The sequence below is a fragment of the Sander vitreus genome, chromosome 12 (assembly GCF_031162955.1).
Source record: "Sander vitreus isolate 19-12246 chromosome 12, sanVit1, whole genome shotgun sequence".
In the NCBI taxonomy this organism is placed as follows: domain Eukaryota; kingdom Metazoa; phylum Chordata; class Actinopteri; order Perciformes; family Percidae; genus Sander; species Sander vitreus.
In genome coordinates, this window is record NC_135866.1 from 29,862,820 (window position 1) to 29,882,321 (window position 19,502).

Genomic DNA, 19,502 nt, shown 5'->3' on the forward strand with positions numbered 1-19,502 from the left:
AACGTCGACGGAGTCACTAGTTTTCCATTAAAGTCAATGTGTGTATTTCCACTGACTGCGGAACGTCTGTGTCCCGACTCCGTCCCGACTCCGTCCCGACTCCGTCCCAACTCCGGCGGTCCGCAGCCCTCCGGAGCTGACACGCAGAGCCTCTATTTTTACCGGACGCCGGAGAGCTCCGCAGCAAATCAGCACACGGCAGATAGTGCGGGACAGGAAGTCGAGCACAGAAACAAAATAAAACATCCGGTTCATTTTCAAAATAAAATACACCGTGCTCACGGCGGATCATATTTCCCTGCACTACACCTTGAAAACACGGCTCAGAGCTGTTTCCCCTCTACTCCTCTGGATGGAAACAGACTGGTGTTGGTTTTGTGGTTCTATTCTACGTGAATTCGCGAGATCTCGCGGGTCCTCGTGACTAGACTACAACTGTCAGTCATGGCCGCAGCCGTGCCGCAACAAATCTGGACCTAGTGGGTGTTGACGGACAGCGGAGCACGCAGCGTGCTGAGGACAGTCCGCCCAGGTTGACACCCGCACCGGGAGCACCTGGGTCTGATTCAGGACCACATATGGAAGTCCACTTCCATATGTGGTTTTAAAAATCAGATATGGGCAAGATTTGAGTGTTGACACTACTTCTGAAGTAATCTGACCTGGTCACTTGTCCCCAAAAAAAAAAAAAAATCTGATTTGGGCCACTTTTGCCTGCAGTCTGAACGTAGCCATTGTGTGTTTGTGTTGTTCCGACTTTACTTTGGCCTTAAAAGACCAAATAATTGAGGAAATAATCAGCAGATTAGAGCATCTAATTTATCAAACGGAGGAGCCTGACAAACCTAACGTGAAACCTGATATTATAGTTTTTATGAGTGCTTGTCTCTGCTGTGAAAGAGTCGACATGTACACGTCCAAAACTTTATTAAAAGTTAAAACACTGTCCCTAATAATGTGTCAACATGTGATAAAATCTGGTTTATAATTAAATGTACTACAACACTACAGTTTGGCTCATTATTTGTTAATAAATGATCATCGTTTGCAAACTTTCTATTCATGTGTAAACATAGGTGTAGATTTGGGGGGGGGGTGGGTGGGTCACGGGATATGTCCCCCCCTCCAAATTTTAGAAGAGCATTTGGATTGTTAAAAAGTATGATTGCTTCGGGGGGATTTCATCACATTTTTTTTGAAGTTGGTCGACATTTTTTGAATTTTATTTCGATTTTTTTGGTCGCTTTTTCCGACATTTGTCATTTTTTTCTTAGTTTTTATTTGTCGCTTTTTCGTCCTTTTAATGGAGCTTTTTCCAACATGAATTTTATTTATTTTTTCCCCAACGTTTTTAAAACGTTTACTTACTGAGAGAGATTGTTTTGATTCTCATTACGGTCATTTTGTGTCACTTTGTTTAGTCTGATGAAAACAGATGTTAGCCAGATAAAAGATATTAAAGCCTCAAATAATAATAAAATAATAATAATAATAATATTAATAGAAAGCGTCTCATTAATTTTTAGTTTCTCATTAAAATGACCTAGACTACAGGATTTCTCTCATCACATTGGCGGAAATGGGCTTCCATACACATGTCAAAACGGGAATGATAGGCTACTAGGCAACTTTGCACATGCGCAGTCTGTGTTGTCTCTGGGCCTTTTTTTCTACCCCTGCATCACTTCCTGGTTTGTCTCGGGTCTGTTTACATTAGGTGGGAATTTACATTCATGCAAACGCTGCGGGCGCGTGCGTTTTCTGTTTGTGTCCCTCTGTCACGAGCCCCTGTAATCTGGACTGTTCTGTTTTCAACACACGCACGCGGTAGGTTATTCAAAACATGTCTCCGGCCGCTGCCATCCACGCGCAGCTCGCCTCCATCATGGAGGTGCTGGCCAACACGGCGGTGGCGGAGATCTGCGAGCTCGTGGACAGCGGCTACTCGGTGCTGCAGCTCGAGATCTCCCGGAGCCGCAAAGAGAACGAGGTTCTGCGGAGAAAACTGCGGCTCATGGAGCTCCGGGCCGCACGTTCGAGCGCCCTGCGAGCCGCCGCCGCCAACGGCTCCGCGCTGCTGCTAGCTAACGGCCGCGCTCGAGCTCCACTACCTGCTCATCACCTGGGAAACGGGCCAAGGCGGAGCGGGACGCCTGGAGGTAATCAGCAACACGTAACACACACACACACACACACACACACACACAGACACGCCCCCCCCCCTACACACACACACACACACACACACACAGACTCCACACAGACAGACAGACAGACAGACACACACTCAGTTTGGCAAACGTTGCCATTCAAAAGAACGCCAACGCGGGTGCATACTGGATTTGTTTTAGACATGTGATACATGTTTCCAATAACACAACATATTTCTTAAACGTTTGTAATGAAGTAAAATACACCCCCTTTGTTTCTCTTGTAGCCGACTACTTTCCACTCATAACACGAAATACGTGACGTGCATCTACCGCACGGTCAAACTGTTTGCTTCTCCATACAACGCACCTGAGTGTAGTTACCTGTCGATTATGACACCTTTCCTAACTGGCAGCGAACTACTGCCCCAAGTGGCGGGAGGTTGAAACCTAACAAACTGAAACCAAGGGGGGTAAGTGAGCATCCACAAAGCGTAGCTCCTATGGTGCCATTTTGATGCTAACAAGCCATCACCTATCGTTAGCATCCCATTGACTCCCATTCATTTTGGCGTCACTTTAACAGCGAATAACTTTACATCTGAAGCGTTTAAAGTGGCCATATTACGCTCATTTTCAGGTTCATAATTAAAAAAAACAAACACCATATTTTTGTTGTACTGCACATTGCTGCAGCTCCTCTTTTCACCCTGTGTTCAGGTCTCTGTTTTAGCTACAGAGTGAGACCTCTCACTGCTGTAACATTGTTGGCAGTCGCACATGCTCAGTAGCTAGGTAAGGACTACATGAGCTAGCTAGCTGTTTCTCCAACTTCAGTAGTACAAGGCAGGATTAGCCGGGAGACTTCTTCTAAACGAGGGAACACTTCCAGCTTTGTGTGGAATACCTGCAGAACAGGGACATGGAAGTAGTTCTATACAATTTATTTTGGAGATTAGGGTGAACTAGTGTGTGTTGTAGCAGTGTTTTGCCATTGAGAACGAGCTAGCATGCTAACGGTTAGCCCCCTAGGCCCCTCGTCTCGGCTAGTGACGTAGAAAGCCGTGCAGATGTTGACCAGCTCACCCAGAGACTGAAGACAGGACACATTCAGAAAAGTCTGTATGCGTGTGGAAGCAACAGAGACACAAAATAACTCCCCAAATCCCAGAAAAAGGGATTGTTTTCATAATATGGGCACTTTAATTACTTATTTGTCCGTTGTTTATTTCTAAAGAAACACGACAATGTATAAAAGGCTCCATTACCTTGTACCTCACGTTATGGCTCCGTAGCAGACGTTTTTATAACAATAGGCTAACGATTGTGTCATAACCACGGGACTTCCTGTCTCATAGTAGAGGAATTACCGTATAGTACAGGAGAAGCTCTGAAGAAGCTTTTATTTCCTCGAAAAAGTTAAATATCTTTGACTCAATGATTGCATGTCTCGTATAGTCTTCTCACTCACAGTTTGGTCCACATAAAGCCCTGAAAAAGTGAGAAAAATAGTTCCAAAGCCATCCTAGAATTTAGCAAATCAAGCAAACAATGATAACATTTTCTAAGTAGGCTAGCACCCAGCTGACTCACAACAAGCTCTTCCACAGCCTGAATATGGCCTCTCTCTGCTCCTACGCTCATGGACAGCTCCTACTCTCGCTCTCCGTCTCTGCTAGATTGGGAATGATTGAGATTTCTCTTGGCACAGCTACCAGAAGACTTCCAACTTTCAGACAGGTTGCTCACGTCACATCTACGTCGTCTCTCTCAGTTGGAGGCTGCTCAGTAACGCTCAGCCATCACCGGGAAAGAGCTTCTAACTGACTTCACTGTGTCCATTTCTTTTACGGTCTATGACTCAAATGGCTCTTCTCCAGGTGAGGCAGCGCGGCCCAGAGTGTCCAACCCAGAGACTCTGCGGTGCGGAAACCCCGACCCTCCGTCCTCAGACTCTGGACTAGATCCCACCCAGGGGACGGTGAGTAGGGGACGCTTTTCCTTCTTATGTCCTCTCCGTCTTTCAGGCTGCATCTACACTGCTACGTTTTCATTTAAATATGAATATCTTTTGCTACGTTTTACGCCTCGCGTCCAGACTACTGCGGCGTTTCCGAGCCCCTAAAAACGGAGACATTTGGAAACACTGCTGCCCCCGTTTTGGGTTGAAAAGTCCGGGGATGCTTTGTAGTCTGGACGGACACAAACATCGGTAAGGTAGCTTACATACCTTTCAGTAACAGTTCTGTCTCTGTCTGTCTGTCTCTTACATACTTTTCAGTAACAGTTCTGTCTCTGTCTGTCTGTCTGTCTCTTACATACTTTTCAGTAACAGTTCTGTCTCTGTCTGTCTGTCTGTCTCTTACATACTTTTCAGTAACAGTTCTGTCTGTCTGTCTCTTACATACTTTTCAGTAACAGTTCTGTCTCTGCCTGTCTGTCTGTCTCTTACATACTTTTCAGTAACAGTTCTGTCTGTCTGTCTGTCTGTCTCTTACATACCTTTCAGTAACAGGTCTGTCTGTCTGTCTGTCTGTCTGTCTGTCTCTTACATACCTTTCAGTAACAGTTCTGCCTCTCGCTCTTACTTTTCACCGTTGTTCTTTCTCCAAAGTAGGTTCTGTAGTTTCAACTAAGGGGGCTTTTCACAGCTGTTTTGGTCTCAAATAACGGTGCTTAAAAATGAAAACGTAGCAGCGTGGACGTAACCTAAAGCAGAAGCCTATAACTGTAACTCTCTCTCTGCTCTAAACTTCAGCGTGCAGCGGCTGCGGGGGAGTCGGCCACGCTGACCATCGCCGTGATCAAAGTGGAGGATGACCACGAGTCCTGGTCCCAGTCTGAGCAGGACAGTAAGTACCCGTTTAGTAGTACTTTAGGGGCCACATCTGGGCCATAACGCCAAATTAAACATTACGTAATTGTGTTGCCTGCCATTTCTTCATGTAGATAAAAACCCTTTTAGGTTAATTGTATCCTGGGGAAGAGGGCAGTTTTACTCGAAATATAGCTCAAAGTTGTGAGTTTGTTTGGATAACTGTGGCCTGGATGACTGATGGCGTGTTCACGCCAAGGGTGAAATGAAATATTTCGCCCCATTCGCGGGAGTTTGATGGGATCATATTTGGCTCGCACCTTTTTGTTTTTCTGGGTCAAAATGTTAAAAAAATTCCGTTTTCGTAGTCTTTTTCGACACTTTTTTCGAAGTTTCTGTAAATATTTTTCTGTGCTTTTGACATTTTTTTGTCACTTTTTTCCAAATTATTGTCACTTTTTTCCATGTTTTTGTCACTTTTTCCATGTTTTTGTCACTTTTTGCCATGTTATTGTCACTTTTTGTCATGTTATTGTCACTTTTTGCCATGTTATTGTCACTTTTTTCCAAATTAGTCACTATTTTCCAAGTTATTGTCACTTTTTTCCAAGTTATTGTCACTTTTTTCCATGTTATTGTCACTTTTTTCCAAGTTATTGTCACTTTTTTCCATGATTTTGTCACTTTTTTCCATGTTTTTGTCACTTTTTTCCAAGTTATTGTCACTTTTTCCATGTTTTTGTCACTTTTTCCAAGTTATTGTCACTTTTTTCCAAGTTATTGTCACTTTTTTCCAAGTTATTGTCACTTTTTTTCCAAATTAGTCACTTTTTTCCATGTTTTTGTCACTTTTTCCATGTTATTGTCACTTTTTGCCATGTTATTGTTAATTGTGTTGCCTGCCATTTCTTCATGTAGATAAAAACCCTTTTAGGTTAATTGTATCCTGGGGAAGAGGGCAGTTTTACTCGAAATATAGCTCAAAGTTGTGAGTTTGTTTGGATAACTGTGGCCTGGATGACTGATGGCGTGTTCACGCCAAGGGTGAAATGAAATATTTCGCCCCATTCGCGGGAGTTTGATGGGATCATATTTGGCTCGCACCTTTTTGTTTTTCTGGGTCAAAATGTTAAAAAAATTCCGTTTTCGTAGTCTTTTTCGACACTTTTTTCGAAGTTTCTGTAAATATTTTTCTGTGCTTTTGACATTTTTTTGTCACTTTTTTCCAAATTAGTCACTTTTTTCCATGTTTTTGTCACTTTTTGCCATGTTATTGTCACTTTTTGCCATGTTATTGTCACTTTTTGCCATGTTATTGTCACTTTTTTCCAAGTTATTGTCACTATTTTCCATGTTTTTGTCACTTTTTTCCAAGTTATTGTCACTTTTTTCCATGTTTTTGTCAGTTTTTTCCATGTTTTTGTCAGTTTTTTCCAAGTTATTGTCACTTTTTGTCATGTTATTGTCACTTTTGCCATGTTATTGTCACTTTTTTCCAAGTTATTGTCACTTTTTGTCATGTTATTGTCACTTTTTGTCATGTTATTGTCACTTTTTTGCCAAGTTATTGTCACTTTTTTCCAAATTAGTCACTATTTTCCAAGTTATTGTCACTTTTTTCCATGTTTTTGTCACTTTTTTCCATGTTATTGTCACTTTTTTCCAAGTTATTGTCACTTTTTTCCATGTTTTTGTCACTTTTTTCCAAGTTATTGTCACTTTTTTCCAAGTTATTGTCACTTTTTTCCATGTTATTGTCACTTTTTTCCATGTTATTGTCACTTTTTTCCAAGTTATTGTCACTTTTTGCCATGTTATTGTCACTTTTTTCCAAATTAGTCACTATTTTCCAAGTTATTGTCACTTTTTTCCATGTTTTTGTCACTTTTTTCCAAGTTATTGTCACTTTTTTCTTTTCCATGTTTTTGTCACTTTTTTCCAAGTTATTGTCACTTTTTTCCAAGTTATTGTCACTTTTTTCCAAGTTATTGTCACTTTTTTCCAAGTTATTGTTAATTGTGTTGCCTGCCATTTCTTCATGTAGATAAAAACCCTTTTAGGTTAATTGTATCCTGGGGAAGAGGGCAGTTTTACTCGAAATATAGCTCAAAGTTGTGAGTTTGTTTGGATAACTGTGGCCTGGATGACTGATGGCGTGTTCACGCCAAGGGTGAAATGAAATATTTCGCCCCATTCGCGGGAGTTTGATGGGATCATATTTGGCTCGCACCTTTTTGTTTTTCTGGGTCAAAATGTTAAAAAAAATCCGTTTTCGTAGTCTTTTTCGACACTTTTTTCGAAGTTTCTGTAAATATTTTTCTGTGCTTTTGACATTTTTTTGTCACTTTTTTCCAAATTATTGTCACTTTTTCCATGTTTTTGTCACTTTTTGCCATGTTATTGTCACTTTTTGCCACTTTTTGCCATGTTATTGTCACTTTTTGCCACTTTTTGCCATGTTTTTGTCACTTTTTGCATTGTTTTTGTCACTTTTTGCCATGTTATTGTCACTTTTTGCCATGTTATTGTCACTTTTTGCCATGTTATTGTCACTTTTTGCCATGTTATTGTCACTTTTTTCCAAGTTTTTGTCACTTTTTGCATTGTTTTTGTCACTTTTGCCAAGTTTTTGTCACTTTTTTCCATGTTATTGTCACTTTTTTACATGTTTTTGTCACTTTTTTCCAAGTTTTTGTCACTTTTTGCATTGTTTTTGTCACTTTTTTCCAAGTTATTGTCACTTTTTTCCAAGTTATTGTCACTTTTTGCCATGTTTTTGTCACTTTTTGCCAAGTTTTTGTCACTTTTTGCCATGTTTTTGTCACTTTTTGCATTGTTTTTGTCACTTTTTTCCATGTTATTGTCACTTTTTTGCCAAGTTTTTGTCAGTTTTTTCCATGTTTTTGTCACTTTTTTCCATGTTTTTGTCACTTTTTTCCATGTTTTTGTCAGTTTTTTCCAAGTTATTGTCACTTTTGCCATGTTATTGTCACTTTTGCCATGTTATTGTCACTTTTGCCATGTTATTGTCACTTTTTTCCAAGTTTTTGTCACTTTTTGCCATGTTTTTGTCACTTTTTGCCATGTTATTGTCACTTTTTGCCATGTTTTTGTCACTTTTTTCCATGTTTTTGTCACTTTTTGCCATGTTATTGTCACTTTTTGCCATGTTTTTGTCACTTTGCATTGTTTTTGTCACTTTTTGCATTGTTTTTGTCACTTTTTGCATTGTTTTTGTCACTTTTTTCCATGTTTTTGTCACTTTTTGCATTGTTTTTGTCACTTTTTTCCAAGTTTTTGTCACTTTTTTCCAAGTTATTGTCACTTTTTCCATGTTTTTGTCACTTTTTGCCAAGTTTTTGTCACTTTTTTCCATGTTTTTGTCACTTTTTGCATTGTTTTTGTCACTTTTGCCATGTTATTGTCACTTTTGCCATGTTATTGTCACTTTTGCCATGTTATTGTCACTTTTTTCCAAGTTTTTGTCACTTTTTGCATTGTTTTTGTCACTTTTTGCCATGTTATTGTCACTTTTGCCAAGTTTTTGTCACTTTTTTCCATGTTTTTGTCACTTTTTTCCAAGTTTTTGTCACTTTTTGCATTGTTTTTGTCACTTTTTTCCAAGTTTTTGTCACTTTTTGCATTGTTTTTGTCACTTTTTTCCAAGTTATTGTCACTTTTGCAAAGTTTTTGTCACTTTTTTCCATGTTTTTGTCACTTTTTTCCAAGTTATTGTCACTTTTTTCCAAGTTTTTGTCACTTTTTCCATGTTTTTGTCACTTTTTTCCAAGTTATTGTCACTTTTTGCCAAGTTTTTGTCACTTTTTGCCATGTTTTTGTCACTTTTTCCATGTTTTTGTCACTTTTTGCCAAGTTATTGTCACTTTTTGCCATGTTTTTGTCACTTTTTGCCAAGTTTTTGTCACTTTTTGCCATGTTTTTGTCACTTTTTCCATGTTTTTGTCACTTTTTGCCATGTTATTGTCACTTTTTGCCATGTTATTGTCACTTTTTGCATTGTTTTTGTCACTTTTTGCATTGTTTTTGTCACTTTTTGCATTGTTTTTGTCACTTTTTGCCATGTTTTTGTCACTTTTTGCCATGTTTTTGTCACTTTTTGCATTGTTTTTGTCACTTTTTGCATTGTTTTTGTCACTTTTTTCCAAGTTATTGTCACTTTTTCCATGTTTTTGTCACTTTTTGCATTGTTTTTGTCACTTTTTGCATTGTTTTTGTCACTTTTTTCCAAGTTATTGTCACTTTTTGCCAAGTTTTTGTCAGTTTTTTCCATGTTTTTGTCACTTTTTTCCATGTTTTTGTCAGTTTTTTCCAAGTTATTGTCACTTTTTTCCAAGTTATTGTCACTTTTTGCCATGTTATTGTCACTTTTGCCATGTTATTGTCACTTTTTTTCCAAGTTTTTGTCACTTTTTTCCATGTTATTGTCACTTTTTGCCAAGTTTTTGTCACTTTTTTCCATGTTTTTGTCACTTTTTTCCATGTTTTTGTCACTTTTTGCCATGTTATTGTCACTTTTTTGCCATGTTATTGTCACTTTTTTGCCATGTTATTGTCACTTTTTTCCATGTTATTGTCACTTTTTGCCAAGTTTTTGTCACTTTTTTCCATGTTTTTGTCACTTTTTTCCATGTTTTTGTCACTTTTTTACATGTTTTTGTCACTTTTTTCCAAGTTTTTGTCACTTTTTTCCAAGTTATTGTCACTTTTTCCATGTTTTTGTCACTTTTTGCCAAGTTTTTGTCACTTTTTGCCATGTTTTTGTCACTTTTTGCATTGTTTTTGTCACTTTTTTCCAAGTTATTGTCACTTTTTGCCATGTTTTTGTCACTTTTTGCCATGTTATTGTCACTTTTTGCCATGTTATTGTCACTTTTTTCCAAGTTTTTGTCACTTTTTGCATTGTTTTTGTCACTTTTTGCCATGTTATTGTCACTTTTGCCAAGTTTTTGTCACTTTTTTCCATGTTTTTGTCACTTTTTTCCATGTTTTTGTCACTTTTTTCCATGTTTTTGTCACTTTTTGCATTGTTTTTGTCACTTTTTTCCAAGTTTTTGTCACTTTTTGCATTGTTTTTGTCACTTTTTGCCATGTTATTGTCACTTTTGCAAAGTTTTTTGTCACTTTTTTCCATGTTTTTGTCACTTTTTTCCATGTTTTTGTCACTTTTTTCCAAGTTTTTGTCACTTTTTGCATTGTTTTTGTCACTTTTTTCCAAGTTTTTGTCACTTTTTGCCATGTTTTTGTCACTTTTGCCATGTTATTGTCACTTTTGCCATGTTATTGTCACTTTTTTCCAAGTTTTTGTCACTTTTTTCCATGTTTTTGTAAGTTTTTTCCATGTTTTTGTCACTTTTTTTCCAAGTTATTGTCACTTTTTTCCATGTTGTCACTTTTTTCCAAGTTATTGTCACTTTTTGTCATGTTATTGTCACTTTTTTTCCAAGTTATTGTCACTTTTTTCCATGTTATTGTCACTTTTTTTCCAAGTTATTGTCACTTTTTGTCATGTTATTGTCACTTTTTGTCATGTTATTGTCACTTTTTTCCATGTTGTCACTTTTTTCCATGTTATTGTCACTTTTTTGCCATGTTTTTGTCACTTTTTTCCAAGTTATTGTCACTTTTTGCCATGTTATTGTCACTTTTTGCCATGTTATTGTCACTTTTTGCCATGTTATTGTCAGTTTTTTTCCATGTTTTTGTCACTTTTTTTTCCAAGTTATTGTCACTTTTTTTCCATGTTATTGTCACTTTTTTTCCAAGTTATTGTCACTTTTTGTCATGTTATTGTCACTTTTTGTCATGTTATTGTCACTTTTTTCCAAGTTATTGTCACTTTTTTTCCATGTTATTGTCACTTTTTTTCCAAGTTATTGTCACTTTTTGTCATGTTATTGTCACTTTTTTCCAAGTTATTGTCACTTTTTTTTCCATGTTGTCACTTTTTTCCATGTTATTGTCACTTTTTTGCCATGTTTTTGTCACTTTTTGCCATGTTTTTGTCACTTTTTGCATTGTTTTTGTCACTTTTTGCATTGTTTTTGTCACTTTTTGCCATGTTATTGTCACTTTTTGCCATGTTTTTGTCACTTTTTGCCATGTTTTTGTCACTTTTTGCATTGTTTTTGTCACTTTTTGCATTGTTTTTGTCACTTTTTTCCAAGTTATTGTCACTTTTTCATTGTTTTTGTCACTTTTTTCCAAGTTATTGTCACTTTTTGCCAAGTTTTTGTCACTTTTTGCCATGTTTTTGTCACTTTTTGCATTGTTTTTGTCACTTTTTTCCAAGTTATTGTCACTTTTTTCCATGTTTTTGTCACTTTTTGCCATGTTATTGTCACTTTTTGCCATGTTATTGTCACTTTTTTCCATGTTTTTGTCACTTTTTTCCAAGTTATTGTCACTTTTTTCCAAGTTATTGTCACTTTTTTGCCATGTTATTGTCACTTTTGCCATGTTATTGTCACTTTCTTTCCTACGTTTTTCAACGTTCTATTATACATTTTATTTTGAAAGTCTTTCAGTAGCCGATACTGTAAAAGTTGGAGGCAGTGATCTTATCCTTTCAAAATAAAAGTATTGTCTTTTGTACCATTACTGTTTTTTTGTAGAAATATGATAGAAAAAGGTGTGATATTCTGCTTTTTCTTTCTCTCCAGAAGACTTTTGTTGCGTTGTTGACGGACAGACGGCCGAGACAGAAGCCCCGCCCCCGCCGACCAAACAGGAAGTAGCAGAGGAAGACGGCGCTCCGTCTCAGCCGTGGGTGAGCGGGGACGTCCAAGAAACCCTGAACTCCAGCCAGAAGTCAGAAACCAGCGCTTATGACTGTCTGATGTACGAGCCGCAGCTCCAGCACGGCTCCCTCGCTACCCAGAATCCTTTGAGGGAGGATCCCGGCTGCTCGTACACGTTGAACGCTGGTGCGAGTGCTTCCGCTGCGACTGATTTAGGCGGCAGCAGCTTCCCTTTTCCCGTCAGTGAGGTGAGTCCGTCTGCAGCTCCAGATTTATCTTTACCAGGGATGCACTGAATCCAGGATTCAGCTTTGGATTCGGCTGAATATTGGGCTTTTTGACGGGGTTTGGTTTCTGCCGAACCTTAGAATTGGTTTTCCACCGAACCCTACGCTTGCACTACGCGCGCTACGCTGGTCGACGTAATGACGGCGCTGTTGATTACGGGAAGGTGTTTACGTAGGTGGAGCGTTCAATGCAGTAGGCTGTGAGAAAGTGGAAATGGAACTGGTGAGTAGAAAAAGTGTTGTTTGGCAGTACTTTCAGTCAAAAGAAGGTCATTCAAGTCCAGCTACATGTTCAATCTGCAATGCTGATTAGTCTGGTGGTGGCGAGGACCCTAAACAATACACAACATCACCGCTGTTACAACATCTGGTATGAAACATCTGAAAGAATACGAGCTGAGCATGAAGGAATCTACAGACAGCAGCCAGAATGCAGCAACTAGGAAGGACAGTCACTGCTAAAAACCTGTGTTAACCAGAAGACCATTACCAGCTTTGCTAGCTTCTTAACCAGTGGATTCGGTATTCGGTAGGGAAAATCGATACAGCATAGTATCGCGATATTTTTCGTGCCAATACTGTATGGATACACAGACGCCAAGTATCGATCTATTATGATATGTGTGTTGGTCAGTTTGTCTGCTTGACAATCCCATTTTGCAGCAATACAATTGAAGTGAGATGAACAAACAGAGAAATGTATCTTTTTAGATAAAACAAGATGTTGACAAAGTTTCCTTTTGGGGACATCATTTGAAATTGGGAAAAATTTTAAGTTGGAAAAAAGGTAATGAATTGCAGTTATATCGCAGAATATTGCAATATGTTTAAAATCGCAATAATATCGTATTGTGACATAAGTATCGTGACGATATCGTATCGTGATGCTATCGTATCGTGATGATATCGTATCGTGATGATATCGTATCGTGTCATAAGTATCGTGATGATATCGTATCGTGATTTAAGTATCGTGATGATATCGCATCGTGACATAAGTATCGTGATGCTATCGTATCGTGACGATATTGTATCGTGACATAATTATCGTGACGATATCATGTCATAAGTATCGTGACGATATCATGTCATAAGTATCGTGACGATATCGTGTCATAAGTATCGTGACGATATCGTGTCATAAGTATCGTGGTGATATCGCATCGTGACGATATCGTATCGTGACATAAGTATCGTGACGATATCGCATCGTGACGATATCATATCGTGACATAAGTATTGTGACGATATTGTGTTATACGTATCGTGACGATATCTTATTGTGTCACAAGTACCGTGATGATATCGTACCGTGATATCGTATCGTGTCACAAGTATCGTGATGATATCGTATCGTGTCACAAGTATCGTGATGATATCGTGTCACAAGTATCGTGATGATATCGTATCGTGTCACAAGTATCGTGATATCGTATCGTGACATAAGTATCGTGACGATATCGTGTAACAAGTATCGTGACGATATCGTGTAACAAGTATCGTGATGATATCGTATCGTAACATAAGTATCGTGATGATATCGTATTGACATAAGTATCGTGATGATATCGCATCGTGACGATATCGTATCGTGACATAAGTATCGTGATGATATCGTGTTGACATAAGTATCGTGATGATATCGTATTGACATAAGTATCGTGATGATATCGCATCGTGACGATATCGCATCGTGACATAAGTATCGTGACGATATCGTATCGTGACATAAGTATCGTGATGATATCGTATTGACATAAGTATCGTGATGATATCGCATCGTGACGATATCGCATCGTGACGATATCGTATCGTGACATAAGTATCGTGATATCGTATCGTGACGATATCGTATCATAAGTATCGTGATGATATCGTATCGTGAGGCCTCTGGTGATTCCCACCCCTAGTATTCGGCCGAACCCCAAAAATCTGGGTTCGGTGCATCCCCTATTAAAAACTAATTGGGATTAGACAATTATGCTCTAACTAGAGGTGTGAATCTTCACTGATCTCCCGATTCGATTATCATGTCAGCGAGTCGACATCTCGATGCATCACGATGCGTCAAATACATTTTTCTATTAAAGCCATATAGGATATTTAATTCATAGCTTTTCAAGCTTCAAAAACAAAACATTCTGCAGTGCTCCAGTACTAAATAAACTACAGCACTGAGCACATGACATTTCCTGAATGTGCAAAACACACCAGAATATGTAAACAGAAAGGTTGTCAGGCCGACATTACATTATAAACTAGAAATAATCGATTATGGCCCGGTCGATTATCGATGCAGCATCGTCCACGATTCGATGCATCGATTATTTGATTAATTTTAACACCTCTAGTTCTAACTGTCCCAGGCCTAAGCAGCACTCTGAAAGGGGCTTCATGAATAGGGTTGGGCATCGTTTGGATTTTAATGATTCTGATTCCAATTCCGGTTCTTCCTTCTGATTCCGGTTCTTATCGATTCTCGATTCCGATTCTTTGAGGGGTGGAGTTGAAACGGGTCACATGCCTGTTTTCACAGATAAGAGGAAAGGTTTATTTTGAGTCAATGGTGGTTTGCAGTTTTACAGCTTTTTCAACGTAAAATAAAGCCCCACTAGAGCGCTGATTACTGCGCTCCAAGGCTGCAACACAACAAGCGCCTGGCCGCTACGGAAACCAAAACTTGCGCATGTTAAATTGGGAAGCGATGATCGGATTTGAAACCAAATGCTCTTAACGATTCCAATAAAGAGACGATTCTAGGAATCGGTTCTCGATGCCCAATCCTATTTATGAATAAAACTTGATTGATTTTGTGATTGAGCAGCAGGCTGCAGGTCTCCACAACAGCCAGCAGAGGGCGCCCCCACCTGCAGACGGGCCGCAGCTTCCCGCGAGGAAAGAGACGACGGGAAGACCCGACGCGTTCCTCAGAAGGGACAAATGGCGACCTCGGGACGGCGTCGGTCACAGCAGGGCGGAGGACGGCAGCGGCGGCGGGAAGTCGTTTGTCTGTAACTTCTGCGGGAAAAGTCTGGCGTGCCTGAAGAACCTGAAGACCCACATGAGGGTCCACACGGGCGAGAAGCCGTTTGTCTGCGCGCTCTGCGGCAAGCGCTTCTCCGACTCCAGCAACCTGAAGCGCCACCAGAGCGTCCACACCGGAGAGAAGCGCTACGGCTGCGTGCACTGCGGGAAGCGCTTCGCCCAGTCGGGCTCGCTGAAGGTGCACATGACCGTCCACACGGAGTGCAAACAGTTCAGGTGTTCCTTCTGCGGGAAAACGTTCATCTCGGGCAGCCACCTGCGGCGCCACGTCACCGTGCACGCCGCGGAGAAACAGTTCGCGCCAACGATCCAGTGACCGAGTGGGGGGGGACCCCGAATCTTACAGGAGCCACATACAGTGGCTTGCATAAGTTTACACACCCATGCTAAAGTTGACTAAAAAGAGGAATAAAAAAATCATCTTTTGGAAATTGATCTTAATGCCTTAAGTCAGGGGGGGGTCAAACTCAATTTGGCTAAAGGGCCACACGGGAAAAAGAGAATCAAGTAGTTACAGGAACGTAGTTATAGGAAAAGTCCACTTCTAAACAGATCTACTAACTACTCTCCCCCAAAACTGGTTTTTCCAGTTGCATTCACACTGGCCACAGGAACTGGTAGGAGGGGTAAGGGAGTGACGCAACAGTCTTTATAGCGTTAAAATCAGCCTGTATTCAAAATCTAAACAGTTCATTTCTCACCTAAAATGTCAGAAGTGAAATTAGTGATGAATAAGATGGCGAAAATTGTTAAAATTGTCCCGTTGTTGGTCTGTCTGTACCGGAAACCCGACCCTCGTTCACCTAGGTTCATATGCTGAAAAGGGAAGTAGGAGCTGAAAGAGTTACAGGAACTGAGGTCAGAGGGACTTAAAAATCCCCAAATTGGTCCAGTTGGAACACGAAAAAAAAGGGTTATGTTCTAGGAACTGCCAAAATCCCTCCGGTCGGAAAGCGGCCAATTACATGCTTTTATTTCATCGAAAAAGTAAAATATCTCTGACTCAATTATTGCATGTCTCATATAGTCTTCACACTCTCGCTCCTCTGGCTCCACCTACAGCCTGTAGTGAGATTTGCAAGAAAGAAAATTGGTGTCCTTAAAGGTTGGATTTTTCCTTCTTTTTTTTTAATTAAGGCATTAAGATCAAATCCCAAAAGATGATTTTTTTTATTCCTGTTTTTAGTCGACTTTAGCGTGGGTTCATAACCGTATGCTGAGCACTGTAGGTCAACAGTGAACTGACTAACAAGGAGCGCTGCAAAGACTCATCTGATCATCAGTTTGAGTCATTTTTTAAGTAAAAACAGTGAAACTGTTAGCTTGTTAAATGTGAATATTTTCTAGTTTCTTCTCTCCTCTGGGACAGGAAACTGAATCCTCCTTCCTTTCATCCTTCCTTCTCTGCCTTTCTTTCCTTCCCTACGTCCTTCCCTTTCTACTGTCTTCTTTCATTCCTTTTTCCATCCTTACTTATTTATTCCTTCCTTTACTTTCTTTCCGTTCTTTCTTCCTACCCTCTTCTTTACATCCTTGCCTCCTTTCTTTCATCCTTCTTTCCTTCCCTCGTCTTCTTTTTGTTCCCTACTTCCTCTCCTACGTACTTCCCTCCTTACATACTTACTTAAAGCGTAGAACTATTAAATTAATCTCCAACTATTTCATCCTTCCTTCCTTCCTTCTCTGACTTTCTTTCCCTCCTTCATTCTTTTCTTTTCCATCCTTGCCTTTTTTTCTGTCATCCTTATTACCTTTCCTCCGTCTTCTTTCCTTCCCTACATACTTCCTTTACCTCCTTAAAGTGCCCATATTATGAAAACGATCCCTTTTTCTGGGATTTGGGGAGTTATTTTGTGTCTCTGGTGCTTCCACACGCATACAAACTTTGAAAAAAATCCATCCATGCTGTTCTGAGTGAGATACGGTTTCTGAATGTGTCCTGCCTTCAGTCTCTGGGTGAGCTGGTCAACATCTGCACGGCTTTCTACGTCACTAGCCGAGACGAGGGGCCTAGGGGGCTAACCGTTAGCATGCTAGCTCGTTCTCAATGGCAAAACACTGCTACAACACACACTAGTTCACCCTAATCTACAAAATAAGTTGTATAGAACTACTTCCATGTCCCTGTTCTGCAGGTATTCCACACAAAGCTGGAAGTGTGCCCTCGTTTAGAAGAAGTCTCCAAGAAGTTGGAGAAACAGCTAGCTAGCTCATGTAGTCCTTACCTAGCTACTGAGCATGTGCGACTGACTACAAAGATGTTACAGCAGTGAGCAACACGTTCTCACTCCCATCTCATAAAATCTGGACGCTTGGTCAGGTGCCTTTGTCGTTGTTATTGACGCTAAAAGTCTCCTTTAGCGCTTTAAGTAAACATGCTTGGTCGGGACTATTGGCGTCCCTTTTGACGCAGTTAGGTTAAGGAAAAGGTCGTGGGTGGGCTTACGGTTCTGTGACATGCGGGACAAAAGAAAAAAACTAGAGCAAGCGGGAAGCAAACTCCGCTCTCCTGTGTGTTTGCGTTACGCATACACGCTGAAAGACACCTTTTTCGTCGCATCAGACGCTGACAGCAACTGTCCAAACGTCCTTATTTTACGAGTTCGGAATGAGAACGGGTTGCATTGAGAGGTCTCACTCTGTAGCTAAAACGGAGACCTGAACACAGGGTGAAAAAAGGAGCTGCAGTACAACAAATATATGGTGTTTTAAACCATGTAAACCTATTCTGATACAACCTCAGAATACAATTATGAACCTGAAAATCAGCATGATATGGGCACCTTAAAAGTTGCTCTGGTTATTCTTTTACTTTCTTTCCATTCTTCTTTCCTACCCTCTTCTTTACATCCTTGCCTCCTTTCTTTCATCCTTCTTTCCTTCCCTCGTCTTCTTTTTGTTCCCTCCTTCCTTCCCTCCTCCTTTCCTTCCCTCCTTACATGCTAATCGTTAGTTGCAGCTCTAGTCTGAAGAGGAAATCAGATTTTATGAAGCTGCTCTGGTGTCCTCAGAGGACAAACATGTATGTGTGATAAATCTGCCAAAAATGATGTATTAATATTATTTTATACTTTCACTAAGTTAAATGTTTAAACCAACGTCAGTTCTGATCTTTAATAAACCTTTTAAATGCCATGTTTGTTTTAAATAATGCCTCTGTTGGTTTTTATGAAAATAAAACCCAGAAATTGATTGTGTGGGTGAATGCTTTGGGGGGGGGGGGGTGTGAATATGTCAATGATTAGCAACAAGATGGGTTTGCATCAAACACTGCAGAGCTCCAGAATACAGCAGAAAATGATGATAGAAGGAAGGAAATCATATCATGGATTATCCTCATAGGGCAGCGGGCGTAAACATAAACGCCACGTGGCGTGTTATCGCGAGAAGAATGCTACGGTTGAGTTTAGGAAACGTGACGCCTACGCAGATTTTCGCCCCTTTCGTACTACTCGCTACGCCGTCAATTCACACGCAATCGCAAGGTAATGTAAGTCAATGGAGGCCAAACGGCGTTGATAAACGCGCTAAAAAGCGAGTATGCGTCTTGATAACACACCAATAATGGCATACGGATTGGCGTGTCGTACATACGCCATTTCTTGAGATCAGTCTGTTATATAGAGAGGAAGAATACAGCGATGTCAGCGATAGATTTACTAAACGACAGCCTTGTTACTGGAAAACATTTAAATGATGATGGAAAAAGGAGACAAAAACTTTGAAAAGAGACAGTAGAAGGAAGGAAGGAAGGAAGGAAAGAATAGGTCCAAAGAAGGCGACAAAAACGTCACATTTTTGGTAGAAAAATAAGTCTATATAAAGAGGAACAATGGTCTCAAGTACTTCCTGCAGTCCTCCGAAGTACCCCTAGAGGGACACGCACCCTCATTTGAGAAACTGCACTAGAAGACTGTGAAGAGACTAAAGTCTGACACCCTCTCACATCTAAAGAAAAATCATCTCACGTTAAACTGACACGTCATAACATTCACTCATTTTTATATATAGTATCAAATCATAACAAGAGCTATCTCAGGACACTTTACCGATAGCGTAGGTCTAGACCCCACTCTATAATATACAAAGACATGTAAGGACTGGGGGTCCTGCAGTGTCACCCATTGCAAGACTACAACTAGATCTGTTTTGCATGCTCTGGTTTATTGGCATTTCTTTAAACCAATCACAATCGTCTTGGGCGGTGCTAAGCGCCGGACGGAGCCACGGTGCCTCTGCAAAATAACCTCAGGAAGGAACTGGTTTTGGTGGAACGTGTCTACGTTCAAAAGTAGTTTTAGTCGTGCAACAGAAAACTCAGATTGGACAGATAGTCTAGCTAGCTGTCTGGATTTACCCTGCAGAGATCTGAGGAGCAGTTAACCCTTGTGTTGTCCTTGGGTCATATTTGACCCATTTTCAAATCAGAAATATGGGTTTCTTACAA

The 19,502-nt window shown here is 40.0% G+C and overlaps 1 protein-coding gene across 2 annotated transcripts; it reads left to right on the forward strand.

The window, feature by feature from the left end:
* The first annotated feature begins 1,644 nt into the window (after window positions 1-1,644).
* On the forward strand, window positions 1,645-18,247 carry LOC144527180 (uncharacterized). 2 transcript variants are annotated; one of them, XM_078265099.1, is made up of 5 exons: window positions 1,645-2,159; window positions 4,031-4,131; window positions 4,909-5,002; window positions 11,646-11,971; window positions 14,835-18,247. In XM_078265099.1, the coding sequence occupies exons 1-5, from the start codon at window positions 1,844-1,846 to the stop codon at window positions 15,369-15,371; spliced, it is 1,374 nt and encodes a 457-aa protein (XP_078121225.1). In that variant the 5' UTR covers window positions 1,645-1,843; the 3' UTR covers window positions 15,372-18,247. The 2 variants fall into 2 exon arrangements, with proteins under 2 accessions (XP_078121225.1, XP_078121226.1); XM_078265100.1 differs by having other exon boundaries at window positions 11,649-11,971.
* The last annotated feature ends 1,255 nt before the right edge of the window (window positions 18,248-19,502 follow it).

Coding starts and splice junctions, on each gene's coding strand:
- LOC144527180 (XM_078265099.1), top strand. CDS start 1,844: ATGTCTCCGGCCGCTGCCATCCACGCGCAGCTCGCCTCCATCATGGAG. Junction 2,160..4,030: donor GCGGAGCGGGACGCCTGGAG/GTAATCAGCAAC, acceptor GCTCTTCTCCAG/GTGAGGCAGCGCGGCCCAGA. Junction 4,132..4,908: donor TAGATCCCACCCAGGGGACG/GTGAGTAGGGGA, acceptor TCTAAACTTCAG/CGTGCAGCGGCTGCGGGGGA.